Raw genomic sequence first — 20,352 nt, 5'->3', positions numbered from 1 at the left:
TCTAGGTATAGAGACAATCACTTTTCAATGAAGAGGCATGAATGTCTATGTAATTGAGATGAGAATTCACACATTCTCAGTCACTCAGAAGAAAACAAATTGTGAAAAGTCACAACTAGAATCAAGGCAAGGCCAAAAGCTAAACTCACCATATGCATTTCTCAAGAAAAGCTCACAGGAGTTCTTAAGCCTACCAAAGATGGTTCCTAACATCTTTGGTCATAGAGACCAACTCTTCTTCTCATGATTCTTGTGCTTCGTTGCCACCATCTTCTAAAGTGTCAGAATTATGCTCATAAATAACAGAGGTAGATCTCCCAGATAGTTCATCATAAATTTCTTCATTTTTGGCAATTATCTTTTGCCTATAAAGAGAAGATTTATCACTATAGAGGTGAAGGGTAGAAAGGGATATAAGACATCTGGGAGGCAGAGAAATGTGGTTTTATTCCTTCACTGGCTGGGAGTGGTCTCTTTCAATATTTGCAGTGATTTTGAATTTAGGGAGACATGAAATTTGGATTACCACATTCTCATATGAAGAATTTATGACAAAATTAACACAGTGAACAACTTCCCTTTGCTAAAGTATTGACCAAAAGTTACTTCAATGATCTAAGATGCATCTTCAGGCAACAGTATAATTTCTGACCTGAGGTTGATTTTCATAGGAACCAAATGCAGCTGCATCTAAAGGTAAACTATTGACACCTAAGTCCCATGTGAAAAAAAGATACCAACAAAAGACTCTTTAATGGGGCTTCCCTGATAGCTCAATTGGTAAAGAATCCTCCTGAAATGCGGGAGATCCGGGTTCAATCCCTGGGTTGGGAAGATCCCCTGGAGAAAGGAAAGGCTACCCACTCCAGTATTCTAGCCTGAAGAATTCCATGGACTGTAGAGTCCATGGGGTCACAAAGAGTCAGACAAGATGGAGCAACTATTATTCTTCATTAAATAGAGTAGGGAGGCCAGAAGGGGGAGCTCTCATGCCCTGAGATGGTAGCAGAGCCCAAAAGGAAGAAACACTCCTCTTGTTTTCTAGCAATAACTCAGGCAGAGAAAAGTCATGGACTCTGTTTACTATAGCCCTCCCCTATTACTTTTTCCCCTCTATAAAAGCATTCTTTTCCCCTTGCTATGTGGGACCTTGCACATGGCTTGCCATATTTCAGTTCAGTTCAGTTCAGTTGCTCATTCATGTCTGACTCTTTGTGACCCCATGGACTGCAGCATGCCAGGCTTCCCTGTCCATCACCAACTCCCAGGACTTACTCAAATTCATGTCCATCAAGTTGGTGATGCTATCCAACCATCTCATCCTCTGTCGTCCCCTCCTCCTCCCGCCTTCAATCTTTCCCAGCATCAGGGCCTTTTCCAGTGAGTCAGTTCTTCACATCAGGTGGCCAAATTATTGGAGTTTCAGCTTCAGCATCAGTCCTTCCAATGAATATTCAGGACTGATTTCCTTTAGGACTGACTGGTTGGATCTCCTTGCAGTCCAAGGGATGCTTAAGAGTCTTCTCCAACACCACAGTTCAAAAGCATCAACTCTTTGGCTCAGCTTTCTCTATAGTCCAACTCTCACATCCATACATGACTACTGGAAAAACCATAGCTTTGACTAGACAGACCTTTGTTGGCAAAGTAATGTCTTTGTTGGCAATTAAAATGTCTTTTTAATATGCTGTCTAGGTTGGTCATAGCTTTTCTTCCAAGGAACAAGCATCTTGTAATTTCATGGCTGCTGTCGCCAACCACAGTGATTTTGGAGCCCCCTCCAAATAGTCTCTCACTGTTTCCATTGTTTCCCCATCTATTTGCCATGAAGTGATGGGACCGGATGCCATGATCTTTGTTTTCTGAATGTTGAGTTTTAAGCCAGCTTTTTCACTCTCCTCTTTGACTTTCATCAAGAGGCCCTTTAGTTCTTCACTTTCTGCCATAAGGGTGGTGTCGTCTGCGTATCTGAGGTTATTGATATTCCTCCCAACAATCTTGATTCCAGCTTGTGTTTCATACAGCCCAGTATTTCACATGATGTACTCTACATGTAAGTTAAGTAAGCAGGGGGACAATATACAGCCTTGACATATTCCTTTCCCAATTTGTAACCAGTCTGTTTTTCCATGTCCAGTTCTAACTGTTGCTTCTTGACCTGCATACAGATTTCTCAGGAGGCAGGTCAGGTGGTCTGGTATTCCCAACTCTTGGAGAATTTTCCAGCTTATTGTGATCCACACAGTCAAAGGCTTTGGCATAGTCAATAAAGCAGAAGTAGAGGTTTTTTCTGGAACTCTCTTGCTTTTTCGATGATTCAACGGATGTTGGCAATTTGATCTCTGGTTCCTCTGTCTTGAACATCTGGAAATTCACAGTTCATGTACTGTTGAAGCCTAGCTTGGAGAATTTTGAGCCTTACTTTGCTAGCATGTGAGATGAGGGCAATTGTTCGGCAGTTTGAACATTGCTTGGCATTTCCTTTCTTTGGGATTGGAATGAAAACTGACCTTTTCCCGTTCTGTGGCCACTGCTGAGTTTTCCAAATTTGATGGCATATTGAGTGCAGCACTTTCACAGCATCATCTTTCAGGATTTGAAGTAGCTCAACTGGAATTCCATCACCTCCACTAGCTTTGTTCGTAGTAATGCTTCCTAAGGCCCACTTGACTTCACATTCAAGGATGTCTGGCTCTAGGTGAGTGATCACACCATTGTGGCTATCTGGGTCATGAAGATCTTTTTTGTACAGTTCTTCTGTATATTCTTGCCACCTCTTCTTAATATCTTCTGCTTCTGTTAGGTCCATACCATTTCTGTCCTTTATTGAGGCCATCGTTGCATGAAATGTTCCCTTGGTATCTCTCATTTTCTTGAAGAGATCTCTAGTCTTTCCCATTCTATTGTTTTCCTCTATTTCTTTGCATTGATCACTGAGGAAGGCTTTCTTATCTCTCCTTGCTATTCTTTGGAACTCTGCATTCAGATGTTTATATCTTTCCTTTTCTCCTTTGCCTTTCACTTCTCTTCTTTTCTCAACTATTTGTAAGGTCTCCTCAGACAAACATTTTGCCTTTTTGCATTTCTTTTTCTTGGGGATGGTCTTGATTACTGCTTCCTGTATAATATCACAAATCTCTGTTCATAGTTCTTCAGGCACTCTGTCTATCAGATCTAATCCCTAGAATCTATTTCTCACTTCCACTGTATAATCATAAGGGATTTGATTTAGTTCATACCTGAATGGTCTAGTAGTTTTCCCTATTTTCTTCCATTTAAGTCTGAATTAGGCAATAAGGAATTCATGATCTGAGCCACAGTCAGCTCCTGGTCTTGTTTTTGCTGACTATACAGAGCTTCTCCATCTTTGGCTACAAAGAATATAATCAGTCTGATCTTGGTATTGACCATCTGTTGATATCCATGTGTAGACCATGTTCGTAGACCCCAAATTGAAATTCTTTGGTGATTCCAAAAAACCCCATCATTGCTGGAGAAATAACTGGCCATCTATTTGTTTGATGTCAACATTTGGTGGCCAATACAGGGGCCAGAGATGATCCTCAATGGCTCTGGGACTGGTGAGCAAACAGTTGCAGTGCTCACAATTGAACCCACTGAGTTCACTGTTTTTCTCAATGACCCTGGAGTTTGAAGGTATATCTTTCGTCTGGATCTGAACCCGTGCCCTCTTTGCTCTCTGACTTTATTTGGAATCTGTTTTAAGGTTTTGTGTTTCTGGTTAAGGCCTTGTTCTATTTGTGAGTACTCATTTGGCACTTGGGTCTGATTTTGTGATTGGACTGTTTCAACGAAAGCTGGCTGAGAAGCTGTCAGCCCTTTCCTTTGGGAACGGGAGCTACTTCACTGAAGCTGAAGCTGTTGGCCCCTTCCTTTGGAACACGGGCTGTTTCCTGGAAACTGGCTGAAAACCCTCTGGACTGGCTACTTTGGGATCAAGCTGTTTCATTAGAACTGGCTGGTATTAGCCGGTAGGCCGTTTGAGCTGAAAGCTGTTTGAATTGAACTGTTCGAGCTGTCAGTTATTTGAAAATTATTCTTTTATTCCAGAGAGAAACCTCTGAGAAAGGGGACCCCTGTTACCTAGGTATTTTGAAATCCCAATCCCAGGGATTCCAACCAGTTTAATGTTTAGAAACTGTGGTCCTCAAAACAAAACAGAAAACTGTGGTCCTTCCTCATGTGCATTTCTAGCTGAATGGACTAGTCCAAATCAAAGGCAGGTTAGGATCTCAATAGCCATTATGGGGAGCTTTTGAAATCTCCAAACTTAATTTTCATAAAACCAAATTAGACAACAATAATTCAAAAATTTCCAGAACTGAGTGGAATGCTTATTTTGAGCCTAGTAAATGTCATCACAAGTCTAAAACTGCCTCTCTGCAAAAATAAGATTTTTAAGGTTAACTGAGGCAAACAAATAGTTAAAGAAAGATAAAATGGTTGCTGAAGCTTCTGGATCGTCTTCTTCGGCCTCTTTGTCTCAGGCTCCATCTCTGTTTCTATCCTGAGTCTCTTCTTTGGCTCTTCGTGACCAGACTCTGCCTCTGGCACCATCCCCTCCTTCCCTTCTATGCTGCTTACACTTCCTTCATATCCTTTGCTCCGCTATAGTAATTCCCTTACTGAACTTTCCCTTCTTTCTGAAATTCTCCCCACTCCCTCTTCCTCTGAACTTGTCAGAACCTGTCCCTTTAAAATTAAGCAGTCTGAGAATCCAGATCATTAATTTCTCATGCTCCTTGGACTAAAGCTGAACTGTGAGCCATGGTCAAAGATTCAGAGTAACCAAAGAGCCTCACAGATTTGCTTAGGAGTTTACTATAGTCATTCAAACTTACTGACCTGGTTTCTCTAACTTATAAAGTTCATATATATGCTTGTTGGGAAAGGCCAGTCTCAGTATTGGATGAAACCTGCTAATTAAGAAAATCCTAACAGATCTCAAAAATTACAACCAGGAGACCTACTAACTTATATGGCTTGAGTAACCACTAGGTGACTTCATCACATGATTCCTAGGGCTTTTCCAAAGCCTGTTGATTAGAAGAAAATTCAGGCTTGCACATAAAAATGTAACAAACCTGTTCATGACAAATTATAATTGACTTCAGATTGTCTTTAAAGAAAATTCTGGTCCTCCTAAAGAGTTTGATTCTACCCAGGAAGCTTTTAACTCTACTTATTAATGGGTTGAACTAAAATCTTTCCCTGCTAAAAGGACCAGATAGAATGGTAAATTTACGTCCACTCCAGATTTAGTTCATTTGGCAAACCAGCTCTCTGACACTCATGGATGAGTCACCCATAAAGAAGACCACCAAAATTCTTATCTTCAATTTCACAAAATCAAATTTCCTAAGCCAGACCAGAATCCTCCTAGTTTCTCCTGTTATTGCAAAGAGCCAGGACATTGGAAAAGAGATTTTACAGAGTCTAGCACTTCAGGTTGCTTCAGCCCTCTTAACCAGCCTTTCCAACATCCTTTCAATTCTCAGTGATGGGGCTCCAAGGAACTCCAGGGGCTCTTCCCAATCCTCCCTCCCAATTGGCTTGAAGAAACTTTTCTCCAAGTTGGGGATGTATCTCTTTCAGTCCTAAAAGACATCAGAGCCACACTCTCAATGCTCAGCCCCTCTACAATAAAGCGGCCCCTGCCTCAGAGTTCTAAAACACTTCAGAGAGTGGGGAATCTCTAATGAGCCCCAAGAGGGTCCTGTCTCTGCATTTACTTCCTTTTTTAGGTCCTTTGAGACACAACGTCCCTTTCTCCTTAGTTCCCCCAACTCTACCCATTTATTAAGCTGAGACTTCTTAGAGAAGTTTCTTGCTGGAATTTCTTTCTCCTCATATAAAATAACTCTAGAATTTGACTACAATCATCAAAGCAGCCAACTAGGTGAGTTAAAAGACCCTGTGACATCTTTTATTTGCTCCATCTCTCATGGACCTAAAGCTTATTCTGGAAACATTGATCATCTGTCCTTCCTGAATCAACTACTATCTTCCTTATGGGCAAAATCTCCAACTGATATTGGCAAAATTCACAGTGTACTTGCCATCAAGATATTCAAATAGATCCCTCAGAACCTCTTCCTAGCATTAATTAATACCCCATAAGTAAAGAAGGCCTTCAAGGCATAAAACCCTTAACAGAAAATCACAAGGCTCAAGGCCATGGATTTAAAAATAATTCTCAGTCGCAAAACTGAATAAACCCAGAGAGTGTCAGATAAACCTCATATGTTGTTTTGCATTAAAAACTAATACAGGAAAGGGAGAGGGGTCTCCCAACATCATTTTAAAAGTGCTGACCTCAGAAGGTAACTTCTGTGGCCAGCGAATATCCCCCTGCCTTGACTTCATGAAGGAATACCTAGGTTCATTTCCACCCATCCCTCACCCATCACCACACAACATGGAACCATAGTTCCCTGATCAGGGATTGATCCCAGGCCCCCTGCAGTGGAAGCATAGAGTCGTAACCACTGGGCGGCCAGGAAATTCCTACGTTCACTTTCTGAAGACAATTCAGCCACGTCTTTTTGAGCAGCATCGTTCATACCTTAGATGAATGTTTTCTTCTGTCAAGTGGTGTATGGTGTACTTAAACTTGTCCTCAGCTTCAGTAAGCTTGATCTGGAGTGTTTTCTCCAGAGTTGCTACCGCAGCTTTCTGAAAGACAGGTACATTTTAATAGCCATCTCTCCTAAATTAGAGTCACCCACGGCAGAGCTACATGGCAGAGGGTTCCTCCCTCCAGCTCCCATCCCCACTCCAGCCAAGATTCACCTCTCTCTGGAGTTCCATCTGGGTTTGGTAGAGGGTTGTGTTAAGTGATTCTAGGATAAGAGCTTGAGCATACAACTCTTCCTCTATGACCTGGGTGAGAAGAAATTGTTTCAGGACATTGCACTGATGTCTACCCATTTATCCTCTTGTTCAGGACATTTGGATTAGAATGTGAAGGCATCGACTTTAGCCACTCCTTCTCCTGCTCTGTTACTATGCCCTGTTCATTCTACTCCTCTATGTCTCACTAGTCTATACCCCTCTCAACAGCCTCACTGGTACTGCCCCAGAGCCAGCCCTCACCAGAGCTCACATGGGTTGTCAAAATAGCTACCATTATCCATTCATTAAACAAGTATTTATTAAATATCTAGTATGAATTCCAACTACATGACTGTCTAGAAAATGCAGAACCATAGAGACAGTAAAAAGACCAGTGGTTGCCAGGAGTTAGGAAGGGAAGCAAGGAATGAATAGGAGGGTGGAGGATTTTTAGGGCAGAGACACCATTCTGTATGATGCTGCAGTGGAGACTGCGGGACATGATGCATGTGACAAAACCTATAGGATGCAAACAGGCGTGCCAGCCCCCGTATACCAGCTGCTGCACTGTACTACGTGCTTCTCGAGGTACTGTACTGTAAGATTAAAAATGTTTTCTTTATTTTTTGTGTTTGCTTGTTTTTTATGTACATATTATTTGCATGAAAGGTATTACAAACCTATTCGAGTACAGTACTATATAGTCGATCGTGTTAGTTGGGTACTTAAGCTAACTTTGTTGGACTTTTGAATGTACTCTCAGAATGGAACTTATTCATATGTAGGGACTTACCGTACAATACAAAGAAGGAATCTAAGGTAAATTGGATTTTAGTTAATAATAATGTATTGATATGGATTCATCAGGGGGCTTCCGAGTGGCTCAGTTGTAAAGAATCTGCCTGCCAATGCAGGAGACGTGGGTTCTACCCCTGGGTCAGGAAGAGCCCCTGGAAAAGGAAAAGACAACCCACTCCAGTATTCTTGCCTTGGAAATCCCATAGACAGGGCTACTGTCCATGGGGTCCCAAAGGAGTCAGACATGACTGAGAATGCATGCACCATCACTTTTATTGCAAGGGCATTGGGCAAAGCACTGTACCAGGTCATTTGGCATTCTTTCATTGAAGTATTTATTTCAAAATGAATACAATTAATTTATTTATTCATTTAAAAATTTTCAGTTTACTGGTTGTCTGTGATACGGCAGGCACCATTCTAGGAACTGAGGATTAGTGGCAAGGAAAGCAGCAGACAAAAATCCCTGCCTTCCCCGAGTTTATCAGGTTGAATGGTTGTAAGTCAGTGTGGAAAAACAAAACAGAAAAAAGGAAGCGTCAGGCAGGTTGTTGAGCCTTTAAGGAGAGCAGCCTCTGAGAAGCTGGCATTTGGATAAAGACAGGGAGGAGGTGAGGAAGTGAGCTGTGTGGATATCTGGTAAAGAGCTTTCCAAGAAGGGAAAAGATCGAGTGCAAAGACTCTGAGGTGGGAGAAATCGGGCCTGTTCAGAAACAGTAAGCAGTCCAGTGCCACTGGAGCTACATGATGGTGAGAAGGAACGATTGAGACGAGGCAAGGGGAAAGAACCCGCAGCAGACAGAACCCCCAGACCAAAACAGGACTGGGCAAATTCATGTTTCCACCATGCAAGTGTGTTAGTCGCTTCAGTTCTGTCCAACTCTTTGCGACCCCATAACTGTAGCCTGCCACGCTCCAGCCAGAATATAAAAACCCTTTTAATACACAGAGATTACTCAGCAGTGGGAAAAAAAAAAACTAGCCCTAGATCAAGACTGCTTTAATTTTGCCTAACAAAGCTTAAAACCAAGGCTTGAAAAATCAAACTGTTTCCAAGTAACTTTCTTTTTTTAAAGAAATGGCTCTGTGTGTGTGTGTGTGTGTGTGTGTGTGTGTGTATGTGTTTTAGTTTTTATGATTTATTCGGCTGTACTGGGTCTTTGTTGCTGCAAGGAGGCTTTCTCGAGCTGCAGTGAGAGGGGGCTACTCTCTGGATGCTGTGCGTGGACTTCTCCTTGCCAGGGCATCTCTTGTTTCAGAGCACGGGTTCTGGGGCTCATGGGCTTCAGCAGTTGTGATGTGTGGGCTCAGTAGTTGTTGGCTCCTGAGCTTAGGGCACAAGCGCAGTAGTTGTGGTGCATGGGCTTAGCTGTCCCTTGGCATGTGGGATCTTCCTGGGTAAGGGATTGATCTCCTGCCTTCTGCACTGGCAGGCAGATGCTTTACCACTGAGCCACCAGGGAAGCCCATTTCCAAGTAACTTAACTGAATCCCAGAACAAAGGTTAATGGTATTTAAAGGAGTACAAAAATATTCAGCACCTAGTAAGGTAAAGGTCACAATGGCTGGCATCCAATAAAAAAATTAAGCAAGAAAATATGACCATACATGAGGAGCAAAATAAATTAATTGAAATAGACCCAGAAATGACACAGTGATAGGATTAGTAGTCAAGCTCATTAAAGCCATTCTCACAGCACACTGAGTCTACCTCATACCAGAGTCCACTCCTTTACCTTGAAGGACATTATGACTGTTTGCCCAACAAAGCCGAAGTCCCGCCTGGGCTCTACGATGTCATCCCATGCTTTCAGAATGGCTAATCTTTTCCCAAATGGGTCCATTCTGGATTCAAATTAAATTCACCGTGGAAGAAGAACCACAAGGCAGTTTGTGGGTTTGAACAATTTCCCTTCTGATATCTCCTTTATGGAAGTGCTATAATTTGTTCCAGAAAAAAAGGTCCTAGAGAGGCTGTGGGGGTGAGGTAAATACACTCAGAGTTTTAAGGAAAGGCTTGAAGTCAGAGTTCCCAAGAGGCAGTATTGTACTTTTCAGAGTCTGATGGAAGAATCTGGCATTTTACTGTTTAAGGCTCACTTGTTGTTAAAGCCTTGTGAGAAGTAGAAGGCATTTAACACTGAAGATCTCACAGTATATTGTTCATATATTTGTTCGGATCTCGCTCTAAAAATACAGCAATGGCTTTCTTTTTTCAGATAGTTCTAAAATCCTTTTTGACAGTGAATCCAGCAAACTCAGCTTTGTGTGTATGTGTGCTAAGTCACTTTAGTCGTGTCTGACTCTTAGTGACCCCAAGGACTGTAGCTGGCCAGGCTCCTCTGTCCATGGGATTCTCCAGGCAAGAATACTGGAGTGGGTTCCCATTTCCTCCTCCAGGGGATCTTCCTGACTCAGGGATTGAACCCGTTTCTTCTGTGGCTCCCGAACTATAGGCAGATTCTTTACCGCTGAGCCCTGGGGAAGCCCTAACTCAGCTTTAGCTCTTTTGTTTTTCAATGGTTTGGGGGAAATTATCATAGATTCCATTTTATTGAGAGTGTATCATTTTAGCAATATATTTGTAAGAGGCTAATTCCACAGGAAAAATGAAAAAGCTTACCTCTTTTGTCTTTCTAAGCTCCTCTAATTGCAAGGTATCCCTTTCATGTTGTTTTAAGAGCTCCTAAAAAGAATTTTATTTAGAAAAGGTCAGCAACTAGGGTTCTGGCACTTCTTTCAGAAAATTAAGAAAGCCAGAATAGGATTCAGGAATGCAATATTCACCAAAGCTCAGATGTTGCTTTAATAAAGCATGCATTATAAAGTAGTGACGTGACATGTTGAAGTTAAATGATGAAAATCTTACTCAGACTCAACCTTAGTGTATCAAGAAATATTAAAAGCAATCATATTTTCATTAAAGAGTTTTCTTTTGTTAGGGTACAGATTTAATACTGTTAAATATCCAATTTTCCACAGACCGAGCTTCACATTCATTGCAATCCCACTTAAAATACCACTAGGCTTTCTTGACAAGACAATTATAAAATTTATATAGAAATTCAAAGGCTGCAGAAGAACCAAAATAACCTTGAAAAGCAAGACCAAAGTTGGAAGATTTTTTTTCTCCCTGATTTTAAGCTACAGAAATTAAGACATTGTTTTCTTGGCCTAAATATAGACAGATAGTTGAATGGAGCAGAATGGAGAGTTTGCCCCCTACCCCCTCAAATACAACAAAGACATCAAGGTAGCTTAATGGAGAAAGGGACATTTTTTTCAACAAATCATTCTGAAACAATGAATATCAATATGGAAAAGATGACCTAAGATCTTTAACTTGTTCCATACCAAAAAAAATTATTCAAAATAGATCACAGAATCATAAATGCTAAAGTTATGAAACTTTTTAAAAACTAGAATATCTTCATGTTCTTGGGATAGGCAACAGTTTCACAGGGGACACAAAAAGCTATTACCAGATGAGGAAAAAGTCGATAACCAACTTTTCATCGAAAGTAAAACTTTCGCATGTGGAGAGACAATGTGAGCAAAATGAAAAGGCAAACCACAGAATTCACAGCATGTATATCTGACAAAAAACTGTATTCATAGTATAAAAAGTACTCCTACATACCAATTATAAAAAGGCAAATAACACAATTTTTTTTACCTGGCAAAAACTTGAACCAAACTTCACAAAAGAAGACATATAAATGGTCCAATAAGTATATGAAAATTTGCCTGACATAATTAGTCGTCAGGGAAACTAAAATAATAATGAAATAGCACTTTATATTTATTGCTGAGCTGTGCTACGCTCAGAGGCTTCTGTCATGTCCAACTCTTTATAATCCGATGAACTGTAGCCTGCCAGGTTCCTCTGGCCGTGGGATTCTCCAGGCAAGAATACTGGAGTGGGTTTCTGTGCCCTCCTCCAGGGTCATACCCATTGAAATAGCCAAAATGAAAAGATCGGCAATACTCAGAAATTCCCTGGCAGTCCAGTGGTTAGGACTCCACACTCATTGAGGCCCTGAGGGCCTGGGTTCAATCCTTGGTCAGGGAACAAAAATGCATGGTGCAACCAAAAAACAAAATTAAAAAAAAAGCTTCTTAAGGAAAAGATTAGTAATATTAATTGTTGATGATATAGAGCAACTGGGATTCTCATATAGTTGAGATGCAAGAGAAAAATGGCACAACTTCTGTGGAAAATATCTTAGTACTTTGTTATAAAGTTAAACCTATCCCTGCCTTAGAGTTCAGTAACAACACATCTAGGTATATACCCATGAGAAAGGAGAGCATAAGTCTACAAGAATAGTTACACAAGTTATTTATCCAAGCTTTGTTTGTAAAAAGAAAAAAATAGAAATAACCAAAATCTCCAAAAACAGAAAAATGGTGAGCACATTGTGTTATATTCCTACAAAGAAATACTACTGTGCAATAAAAGGAAGAAATTACTGATAAGAACAATGAATGGATAAATTTCACAGAAATAATTGAGGGGAAAGAAGCTACACAACAAAGCACATATAGTATATGATTCGATTTAAATGAAGTTTAAAAACAGGTGAAACTAATCTATCGTTGTTTCACCTGTTCACTTGCTCCTTGGAAGAAAAGCTATGACTAACCTAGATAGCATATTAAAAAGCAGAGACGATACTTTGCTGACAAAGGCCCGTCTATTCAAAGCTGTGGTTTTTCGAGCGGTCATGTATGGATGTGAGAGTTGGACCATAAAGAAAGTTGAGTGCATGGAAGCAACCTAGATGCTCATCAGCAGACGAATGGATAAAGAAGCTGTGGTACATATACACCATGGAATATTACTCAACTAAGTAAAAGAACACATTTGAATCAGTTCTAATGAGATGGATGAAACTGGAGCCCATTATACAGAGTGAAGTAAGCCAGAAAGATAAAGACCAATACAGTATACTAACGCATATATATGGAATTTAAAAAGATGGTAACAATAACCCTATATGCAAAACAGAAAGAGACACAGATGTACAGAACAGACTTTTAGACTCTGTGGGAGAAGGCGAGGGTGGGATGTTCTGAGAGAACAGCATTGAAACAAGTATACTATCAAGGGTGAAACAGATCACCAGCCCAGGTTGGATGCATGAGACAAGTGCTCAGGGCTGGTGCACTGGGAAGACCCAGAGGGATGGGATGGGGAGGGAGGCAGGAGGGGGGATCGGGATGGGGAACACATGTAAATCCATGGCTGATTCATGTCAATGTATGGCAAAAACCACTACAATATTGTAAAGTAATTAGCCTCCAACTAATAAAAATAAATGGAAAAAAAAGTTTAGTAAAAATGAAAAAAAAAAAAAAAGAAAGAAAGCTGAGCGCTGAAGAATTGATGCTTTTGAATTGTGGTGTTGAAGAAGACTCTTGAGAGTCTGTTGTACTGCAAGGAGCCAAACCAGTCAATCGTAAAGGAAATCAGTCCTGAATATTCATTGGAATGGCTGATGCTGAAGCTGAAACTCCAATACTTTGGCTGCCTGATGCAAAAAAACTGACTCCTTAGAAAAGACCTTGATGCTGGGAAAGATTGAAGGTGGGAGGAGAAGGGGATGACAGAGGATGAGATGGTTAGATGGCAACACCACTTGAGTTTGAGAAAGCTCCAGGAGTTGGTGATGGACAGGGAAGTATGCGTACTGTAGTTCACGGGGTTGCAAAGGGCTGGACATGACTGAGTGATTGAACTAGACTGAACTAAATCTATAGCTATATGAATAAAAAGAGTGGTTGTCTTGGGGCAGGTTTTGAGGTAGATAGGGGTTAGCTGCAAAGGGGCACAGGCATGCTTTCTGGGTTGATGAAATGTTCTAGGTCTTGATTTGGATGTTGGTTACAAGGGGCTTTCCTGGTGGCTCAGATGGTAAAGAGGCTGCCTGCAATGCGGGAGACCTGGATTCCATCCCTGGGTTGGGAAGATCCCCTGGAGAAGGGAGTAGTTACCCCCTCCAGTAGTCTTGCCTGGAGAATTCCATGGTCAGAGGAGTCTGGTGGACTATATAGTTCATGGGGTCGCGAAGAGTTGAACATGACTGAGCAATACTTGACTTCACTACATGGATGAACATGTTTGTCAAAACTCATCAAACATGAGTTGTATGTGTCCAGACTTGCTCAGTTTAGTTTGCAACACTGCCATTTCTCTTCAGTTACAGTCAAGGGTGAGAAGATCATTCAGACTGATATTTTGGCAAATAGGGAATTGTGGGCTTTGTATATGTTTTAACATTCTGTTATTTCCTATAAATTACAATTTTCATTCCAATAATCCTGTGGTAAGACTGTCTAGATAAAGAACCACAAAATGACAGTCTGCTTGCAGAACTTTCCAGGGAAGCTGGAAAAGGAGGACCATACCCCCAGAAACAAAGAATTTGCCTCATTACAGAGGCACCCCTGCGAACTGGACATCCCACCCAGACTGCACATTCAACCACTGATATGTTTGCACTGAGTTACCTCCTTCTCCTGATTGAAGTTCTCAAAGATAGCTGTGTAGGACTCATTTATTTTCTTCCTTTCTTCTTCTGATTCTAACTCAAACTTTCTGGTTATCCTATGTTCTGTGGAGATGAGGAAATCACATATATGGGTAAATGTGGGAAAAATAGACCACAAAGAAAACCAGAATATCTGAAGATAGTAGAAATTCCAGACTGGGTCAAATGCAAGTTCCTTTCAGCCTGGTGTTTAACCTCTGACGCTCACCTGGAGATGCCTGAGAATGAGGTGAATGTGGCAATGGTTCTCCATCACATCAGCGATATGGGATTTACTTCTAGTGCATGCAAGTTTGCTAAGTTGCTTCAGTTATGTCTGACTCTGTGTGACTCTATGGACTGTAGTCTGCCCAGTTCCTCTGTCCATGGGATTCTCCAGGCAAGAATAGAATACTGGAGTGTGTTGCCATGCCCTCCTCTAGGGGATCTTCCCCATCCAGGGATCAAACCTGTGTCTCATGTCTCTTCCATTAGCAGGTGGGTCTTTACCACTAGCACCACCTGGGAAGCCCCTTATTTTTAATACCTCTGGTTCTTTTTGTGTAGTTTATTTTGGATCTGTTACTTATTATTTTGTCCGTTGCCTCTGCTGAAATAATCGCTATGTTTTCTTGGATACTTGAATCCTAAAATGCAGCTTTTGGTTAACATGACTTTTCCAGCAATAAAATGTATTCTGCACTTAGCCCTGAGGCAGAGCTAGGCTTAAATCATTATGAGGGGCTGGGAGAGCTGCCAATAGAACTGTAATACTAAACAGGATGATGGACAGGTGAAGGTCTCACGCAAATCTCTTCTTCAGCATCGTGGTGCTGGGTTTGGGTAGGGAGGCAAATCCGGGGATCACAAGATAAGTCTGGACTGAGGTACACTGTGAGTGGCTAAAGTCTGGTCTTCCAAAACCAGTTGTAGCATCTTAGCATAGACTTTGACAACATGGCATCATTGTAGTATGAGTAGCTGGGAGTCTGGGCAACGACCTGGGCTGCTGCTGCTGCTGCTGAGTCGCATCAGTCGTGTCCGACTCTGTGCGACCCCATGGACAGCAGCCCACCAGGCTCCCCCGGCCCTGGGATTCTCCAGGCAAGAACACTGGAGTGGGTTGCCATTTCCTTCTCCAATGCATGAAAGGGAAAAGCGAGAGTGAAATCATTCAGTTGTGTCTGACTCTTTGCGACCCCGTGGACTGCAGCCTACCAGGCTCCTCCGTCCATGGGATTCTCCAGGCAAGAGTACTGGAGTGGGGTGCCATTGCCTTCTCCAAAGACCTGGGCTATGCTACACCAAGATTCCAGGGAAGTCTCAAGCAGGAGCAGCCCCCATGCCCCATTCCCCAGCCTTGACTCCAGGGTCTTCATACTATCTCCTGGTAATCCAGGGAGGGAAGGGACTTGAGGATGACCTTTCCCAGGGAGTATCTGCATTTAATGAGCAGTTTGTTAAAGTCAGCTAAATCAGATCTGAATTGGGTTGGGCTAGGATGTGGAATGGAGAAGGAAATGGCAACCCACTCCAGTGTTCTTGCCTGGAGAATCCCAGGGACGGGGGAGCCTGGTGGGCTGCCATCTATGGGGTCGCACAGAGTCGGACACGACTGAAGCGACTTAGCAGCAGCAGCAGGATGTGGAATAAGTTTATAGAGGCCCCACTTCTGCCTCAACTAGTCCTCTAGGTCAGGAAGCAGAATCTTCAGAGATTTCCCTCTCCTTTTTCCATTTATGAAAAAGCTCAGTGCAGGTAGGAGAGTCTCCTATAGGGCACTTAGTGTGATCCAGGCTCTGTGCCAAGTGTTGGAAATGTTAAGAATGCATAGCAATATATGAATATATCAAATCAACATGCTGTACACTTTATCTCAAAAAATACCTCAATTGAAAAATACATCAAACATGGCTTCCTTTGGAGGGGACATGGGAGTATAGAGACTCTCCATGTAATGGATTGTATAGCCCCTCTCCCAAAAAGTGAGTATTTGAAACTAATTCAAGAGCCTTTTTTTTCTGGAACTTCAGACAAGTCTGCAATCCTACAGATGTCCCCAAGCTCAGTCCAGCTCGTAATTGCCAAACTTGCAACCAGAGAGTTCTGGATGGTACGGTTTAGTCCCTCAGGTAGATAAACGCCCTAAAAGACTCCATCCTTGTTGCACTTTCTGGAAGTCTCTTGAAGTCCAGCCCTGCAGCACATCATCTTTCATGACCCCAAGGCCCCCTTCCTCGAGCAGAGGTCAACAGTAACGCCAGTTTCCTGGCGTTAAAAAGTCCAAGGTTTCTGAACTCACTTTGCTGCAACAGTATCCTCTCCCGCTCCACCTTCTCATCCTTCTCCCACTCTGCCTTCTTCTTTGACCACTTGTCCTCCATTTCATCATAAATGCTGTCCTGTTGGGGGGACAAAGGTACCATGAAGAAAAGCATCCTGAAAGGCCTCACCCCAGCCTGAGGCTCAGTACTGAGCTCTCTGCAGCTTCCCTCACCACAGCCCCTGGCTGTGGGCCTCCATATGTTAACTGGTGGGCGACGATTCCAGCCCTGGGACCCAAGACCCTAAAGATCAAAGCAGACTCTGCATGGCGTTTGCCCTATTGGAATGGGGCTTCCTTTGAAGACAGGCAGTTGAGCACACCGCATGTGTTCATGTCAGCTCCCTCTGAATCATGAATTACTCATCAATAGCACAGTAGGAAACAAGGGAAATGTCAAGATGTTAGTTGCTTTAATCAACTGTCCTTGTTTGCCTGGGACTGAGGTGTTTCCTGGGACTCTAGACTATCAAGGCTGAAAATTGGGAAGTCCCTGGCCACCCAGGACCCATAGTAGGGGCTTGCTGCCCCAGCCCTTCCCCTGTCCACTTCCTATTTCCTACTCTCTCATCCCCCTAGAATGAAACTGTGTCCTAATTCTGGTTTCCTGGCCTTCCGTCAAATTAGCTGATGAAATGGAAGGGCTATGTTCTAGGGTGCCCCCTGCTCCACTTGCTGAAGTTAGTGCAGAGTGATACAGCCTTTTTGAATGGCAATTTGGTCAAATGCGTCAAAGACCTTTCAAATATTTATTCCTTTTGACCCAGTGTTCTGCTAAAATTAAAGATATTACAAAGTACAGATCTTAAAGAATGGTTTTCTTTAGAGTGGCGATAGTTCTTTTTGCTGTTGCTGTTGTTGATTTTTGAATTTCTTTAAAAAAAAAGAACCAACAACGAGCAGGTATTACTTTGGTCATGACAAACATATTCATCAATGGACTCTTTTAGGGTCCAGAGGCCAAATTGTCCTGCGAGGAAGCCATAAAAGCCCACAGGTTCACTTTTCTCCCTGGGTGCAGTGAGGGCCACTTAGGTTCAAGGAGACTGGGGATTTCAGGAAATTATTTTCCGGGCAAGCGCTCTAGATTCATCTCAACATCATCAGCCAAGAATGAGCCTTGCTTTTCTCTCATAATCCACCAAGGAGCTCTGAATCTCACCTGATATATATGAAACATATTCTTCAAATATTTATATTCTTTTCCCATCTCCTCTGAGAACAAAAGGAAAACAAGAGTAGAGTCATCATTATTCCTCTGAAATTCATGATCTCAAATTCACGTGAGAGCCCTCCTGCACATCATCCATACCTTAAACTCATCCCATCAGCGGTGAAACTGGTGCTGCCTCAGCAGTCATACTGGAAGCTCATCAGAAATCAGATGCCTGGACCCCACCCTGAACCCACTGAGTCAAGGTCTCAGAGGCAAGACTCAGTATCTGTTGATAATATGATGTCAGGTGATTCTGAGGCACCCCCAAATCTGAGAACTAATCCCTGGGGGCAAACCTACAACTGAGGGCAAAAGAGAAGCAAAACCTTCTGTCTTTTTTAAATAACACTCCTAGTGTATCCTGGTTTTGAAAACAATGATCTTTTATTTAAAACAAAAATCTTTTCTTTAGAAAATTAGAAAACTGGCAAGGTATTAATACTAATATCATCTTTTAAAAATATATAATAAAAAGGGAAGAATTTCTCCTTCTCCCTGTAGAGATTACTCTATAAACTCAGAATCCTGAATGATACACACTTTGCCCTTCCCAAGGGCAGCATAAACAATGGGATAAGTGGCCCTCACAACCCTTCTAGGTTAGAAGGTCATACAAATCATAGTGTGCCTGTTAGCATTTGATGAAGCACCATCATTTTATCAGTGAGGAAACTTGCTGAATTGGAATAGTATTACATTTGTAGAACTTTTAAATATATTTTTTAAAGTGCTTTCATATTCTTACCACTGTGATAAAGGCAGGTATTATTGTCCTCAATTCCCAGGTGGGGAAACTGAGACTCAAGGAGATGAAGGGACTTGTTCAAACCCCAAAACTTGGCTGCAGAGCCTTCTAAGTTCTCAGGGTAGAGAGGTTGTTTGTTGACATGGTTTCCCTTTTTCAGTTTCATTCTCAGTCACTCCCTCTTCCTGGGCTTTGGAAGGAAACTTTGAAAGTCTAGCCAGAGTGCACCCATGGCCACAGGAATTCCTTTGCCCTTGACCTGCATCGTAGCCTCTGCCCCCTTACCAGAGTCATCTCCCAAAGCCTTACCTAGTTTGTCCTGGGCAGCCAACTTTTCTGCCTTCAAGGCTTCTTTGTAGTTTTTCTCCAACTCACTGAGCTGTGCTGCGTGAGCTTCCTTGAGCTCCCTGTGGGGCCCCAGGAGAAGGCCAGAGTCACTTGTGGGGGGTCCACCTGATCTCAGCTCCCCTCCTCACGCAGGCAGCTGGTGGGCCGACAGCGGGGCCCTCACTTGCTGACACATTCTTCTGGCATCCATCCAGAAACGGTTGAGGAGACCTCTGTTTTCACCATCCACTATTTTGAATGGAGTCATTGGGGGGGGCCATAGACTACCCCCAACAACAGGGTCTTTGCTTACAGCAAAGGAACTGTGAGCTGATTAACACCCAGGATAATTTTAGAGCCTAGGTTCTTGCCAGGCTCCATTCCAGGAGGCAGATGCTGGTAGTATTCAAGAAGGGCATTAAAATACAAGGCTGTAGGAGCTGTCATGCCAAGAAAAGACCTGGAGGAACCTTAAATGCATACTGGTAAGTACAAGAAGTCAGTCTGAAAAGCCTACAGGCTGTATGATTCCAACTATATGAAATTCTGGAAAAGTCATATCTACAGAAGTGGTCAAAAGATCAGTGGTTTCTGGAGGTTAGTGGGGAGATAGCAGTGAACAGGCAGAGCCCAGAGGATTTTTAGGGCAATGAAATTATTCTGTATGATACTGTAATGGTGGATACATGACACTAAGCATTTATCAAAACCCATAGAATCTGCAGTATCAAGAGTGACTTCCCTGATGATCCGATGGTTGGGAATATGCCTCCAAAGCAGGGGACACGGGTTCAATCCCTGGTCAGGGAACTAAGATCTCCCATGTTTTGGGGAAACCAAGGTCGAGTACCACAACTAGAGAGGCTCTTTCACTGCAACTAGAGAAAGCCCGCATGCAGCAATGAAAACCCAGCGCAGCCAAAAGGAAAAAAAGGAATGAACTCTAACATAAACTAAGACTTTGGGAGTAGGCTCATTGATTGTAACGAATGCCCCATGGTGGTGGGGCAGGATGTCAATGATGACAAAAGTTGTGCAGGTGTGGGGCCAGGGGGTATATGGAAATTCTCTCTATTTTTTTTTTTTTTTAACTATTTATTTGGCTGCACCGGGTCTTAGTTGCAGCATGTGGGATCTAGTTCCCTGACCAGGGATCGAACCTGTGCCCTCTCCATTGGCAGCACAGAGTCTTAGCCACTGGACCACCAGGGAAGTCCCGAAATTCTCTATACTTTATGTTTTACTGTGAATCTGAAAAATAGTCTATTAATAAAATAAATAAGCTAAATAATTAATTTAAAAAAATTAAAAGCAAGTTTGCAACACCTATGAGGACTTCTCTCCAGCAGGACTAAGAAAGGGACTTTGTGGGTCTTCTCATTCACACAGACAGCACATCTCCTTTTTCTTCCCCTTGGTTTATCTCTCGGCTCTGGCTCCTGCCCTCCGGTACTTTCTTCCCATTTTGCCCAGCCTTGAGCTCGCAGCCAAGATGGTAGAGGAGAGGGGAGGGAGAGGAGGGGGGCAGGGAGAGACTGGGCTGAAAACAATAGTA

The 20,352-nt window shown here is 42.5% G+C and overlaps 1 protein-coding gene and 1 non-coding gene across 3 annotated transcripts in view; both read right to left on the bottom strand.

Annotated features, from left to right (window-relative positions):
* Positions 1-5: 5 nt before the first annotated feature.
* FLACC1 (flagellum associated containing coiled-coil domains 1) overlaps positions 6-20,352 on the bottom strand; it is a 29,645-nt gene continuing 9,298 nt past the window's right edge. The window contains exons 7-15 of one of the 2 annotated variants that reach the window (XM_043445583.1): positions 18,780-18,877; positions 17,672-17,724; positions 16,489-16,588; positions 14,167-14,270; positions 10,277-10,339; positions 10,037-10,058; positions 6,814-6,950; positions 6,587-6,696; positions 6-365 (exon numbers count right to left, since the gene is read on the bottom strand). In XM_043445583.1, the coding sequence (XP_043301518.1) occupies positions 242-365; positions 6,587-6,696; positions 6,814-6,950; positions 10,037-10,058; positions 10,277-10,339; positions 14,167-14,270; positions 16,489-16,588; positions 17,672-17,724; positions 18,780-18,877 (811 nt within the window). In that variant the 3' untranslated portion in view covers positions 6-241. The remainder of the gene's footprint in view (positions 366-6,586; positions 6,697-6,813; positions 6,951-10,036; positions 10,059-10,276; positions 10,340-14,166; positions 14,271-16,488; positions 16,589-17,671; positions 17,725-18,779; positions 18,878-20,352) is intronic. The other variant, XM_043445584.1, reaches the window with a different exon arrangement.
* On the bottom strand, positions 19,937-20,009 carry TRNAG-GCC. The gene has a single exon. It is a non-coding gene; the product is annotated as a tRNA-Gly (tRNA).

This window comes from Cervus canadensis, chromosome 24 (assembly GCF_019320065.1).
Source record: "Cervus canadensis isolate Bull #8, Minnesota chromosome 24, ASM1932006v1, whole genome shotgun sequence".
In the NCBI taxonomy this organism is placed as follows: domain Eukaryota; kingdom Metazoa; phylum Chordata; class Mammalia; order Artiodactyla; family Cervidae; genus Cervus; species Cervus canadensis.
Note: the sequence above shows the minus strand (reverse complement) of the source record. Positions and strands in the feature narration are given on the sequence as shown.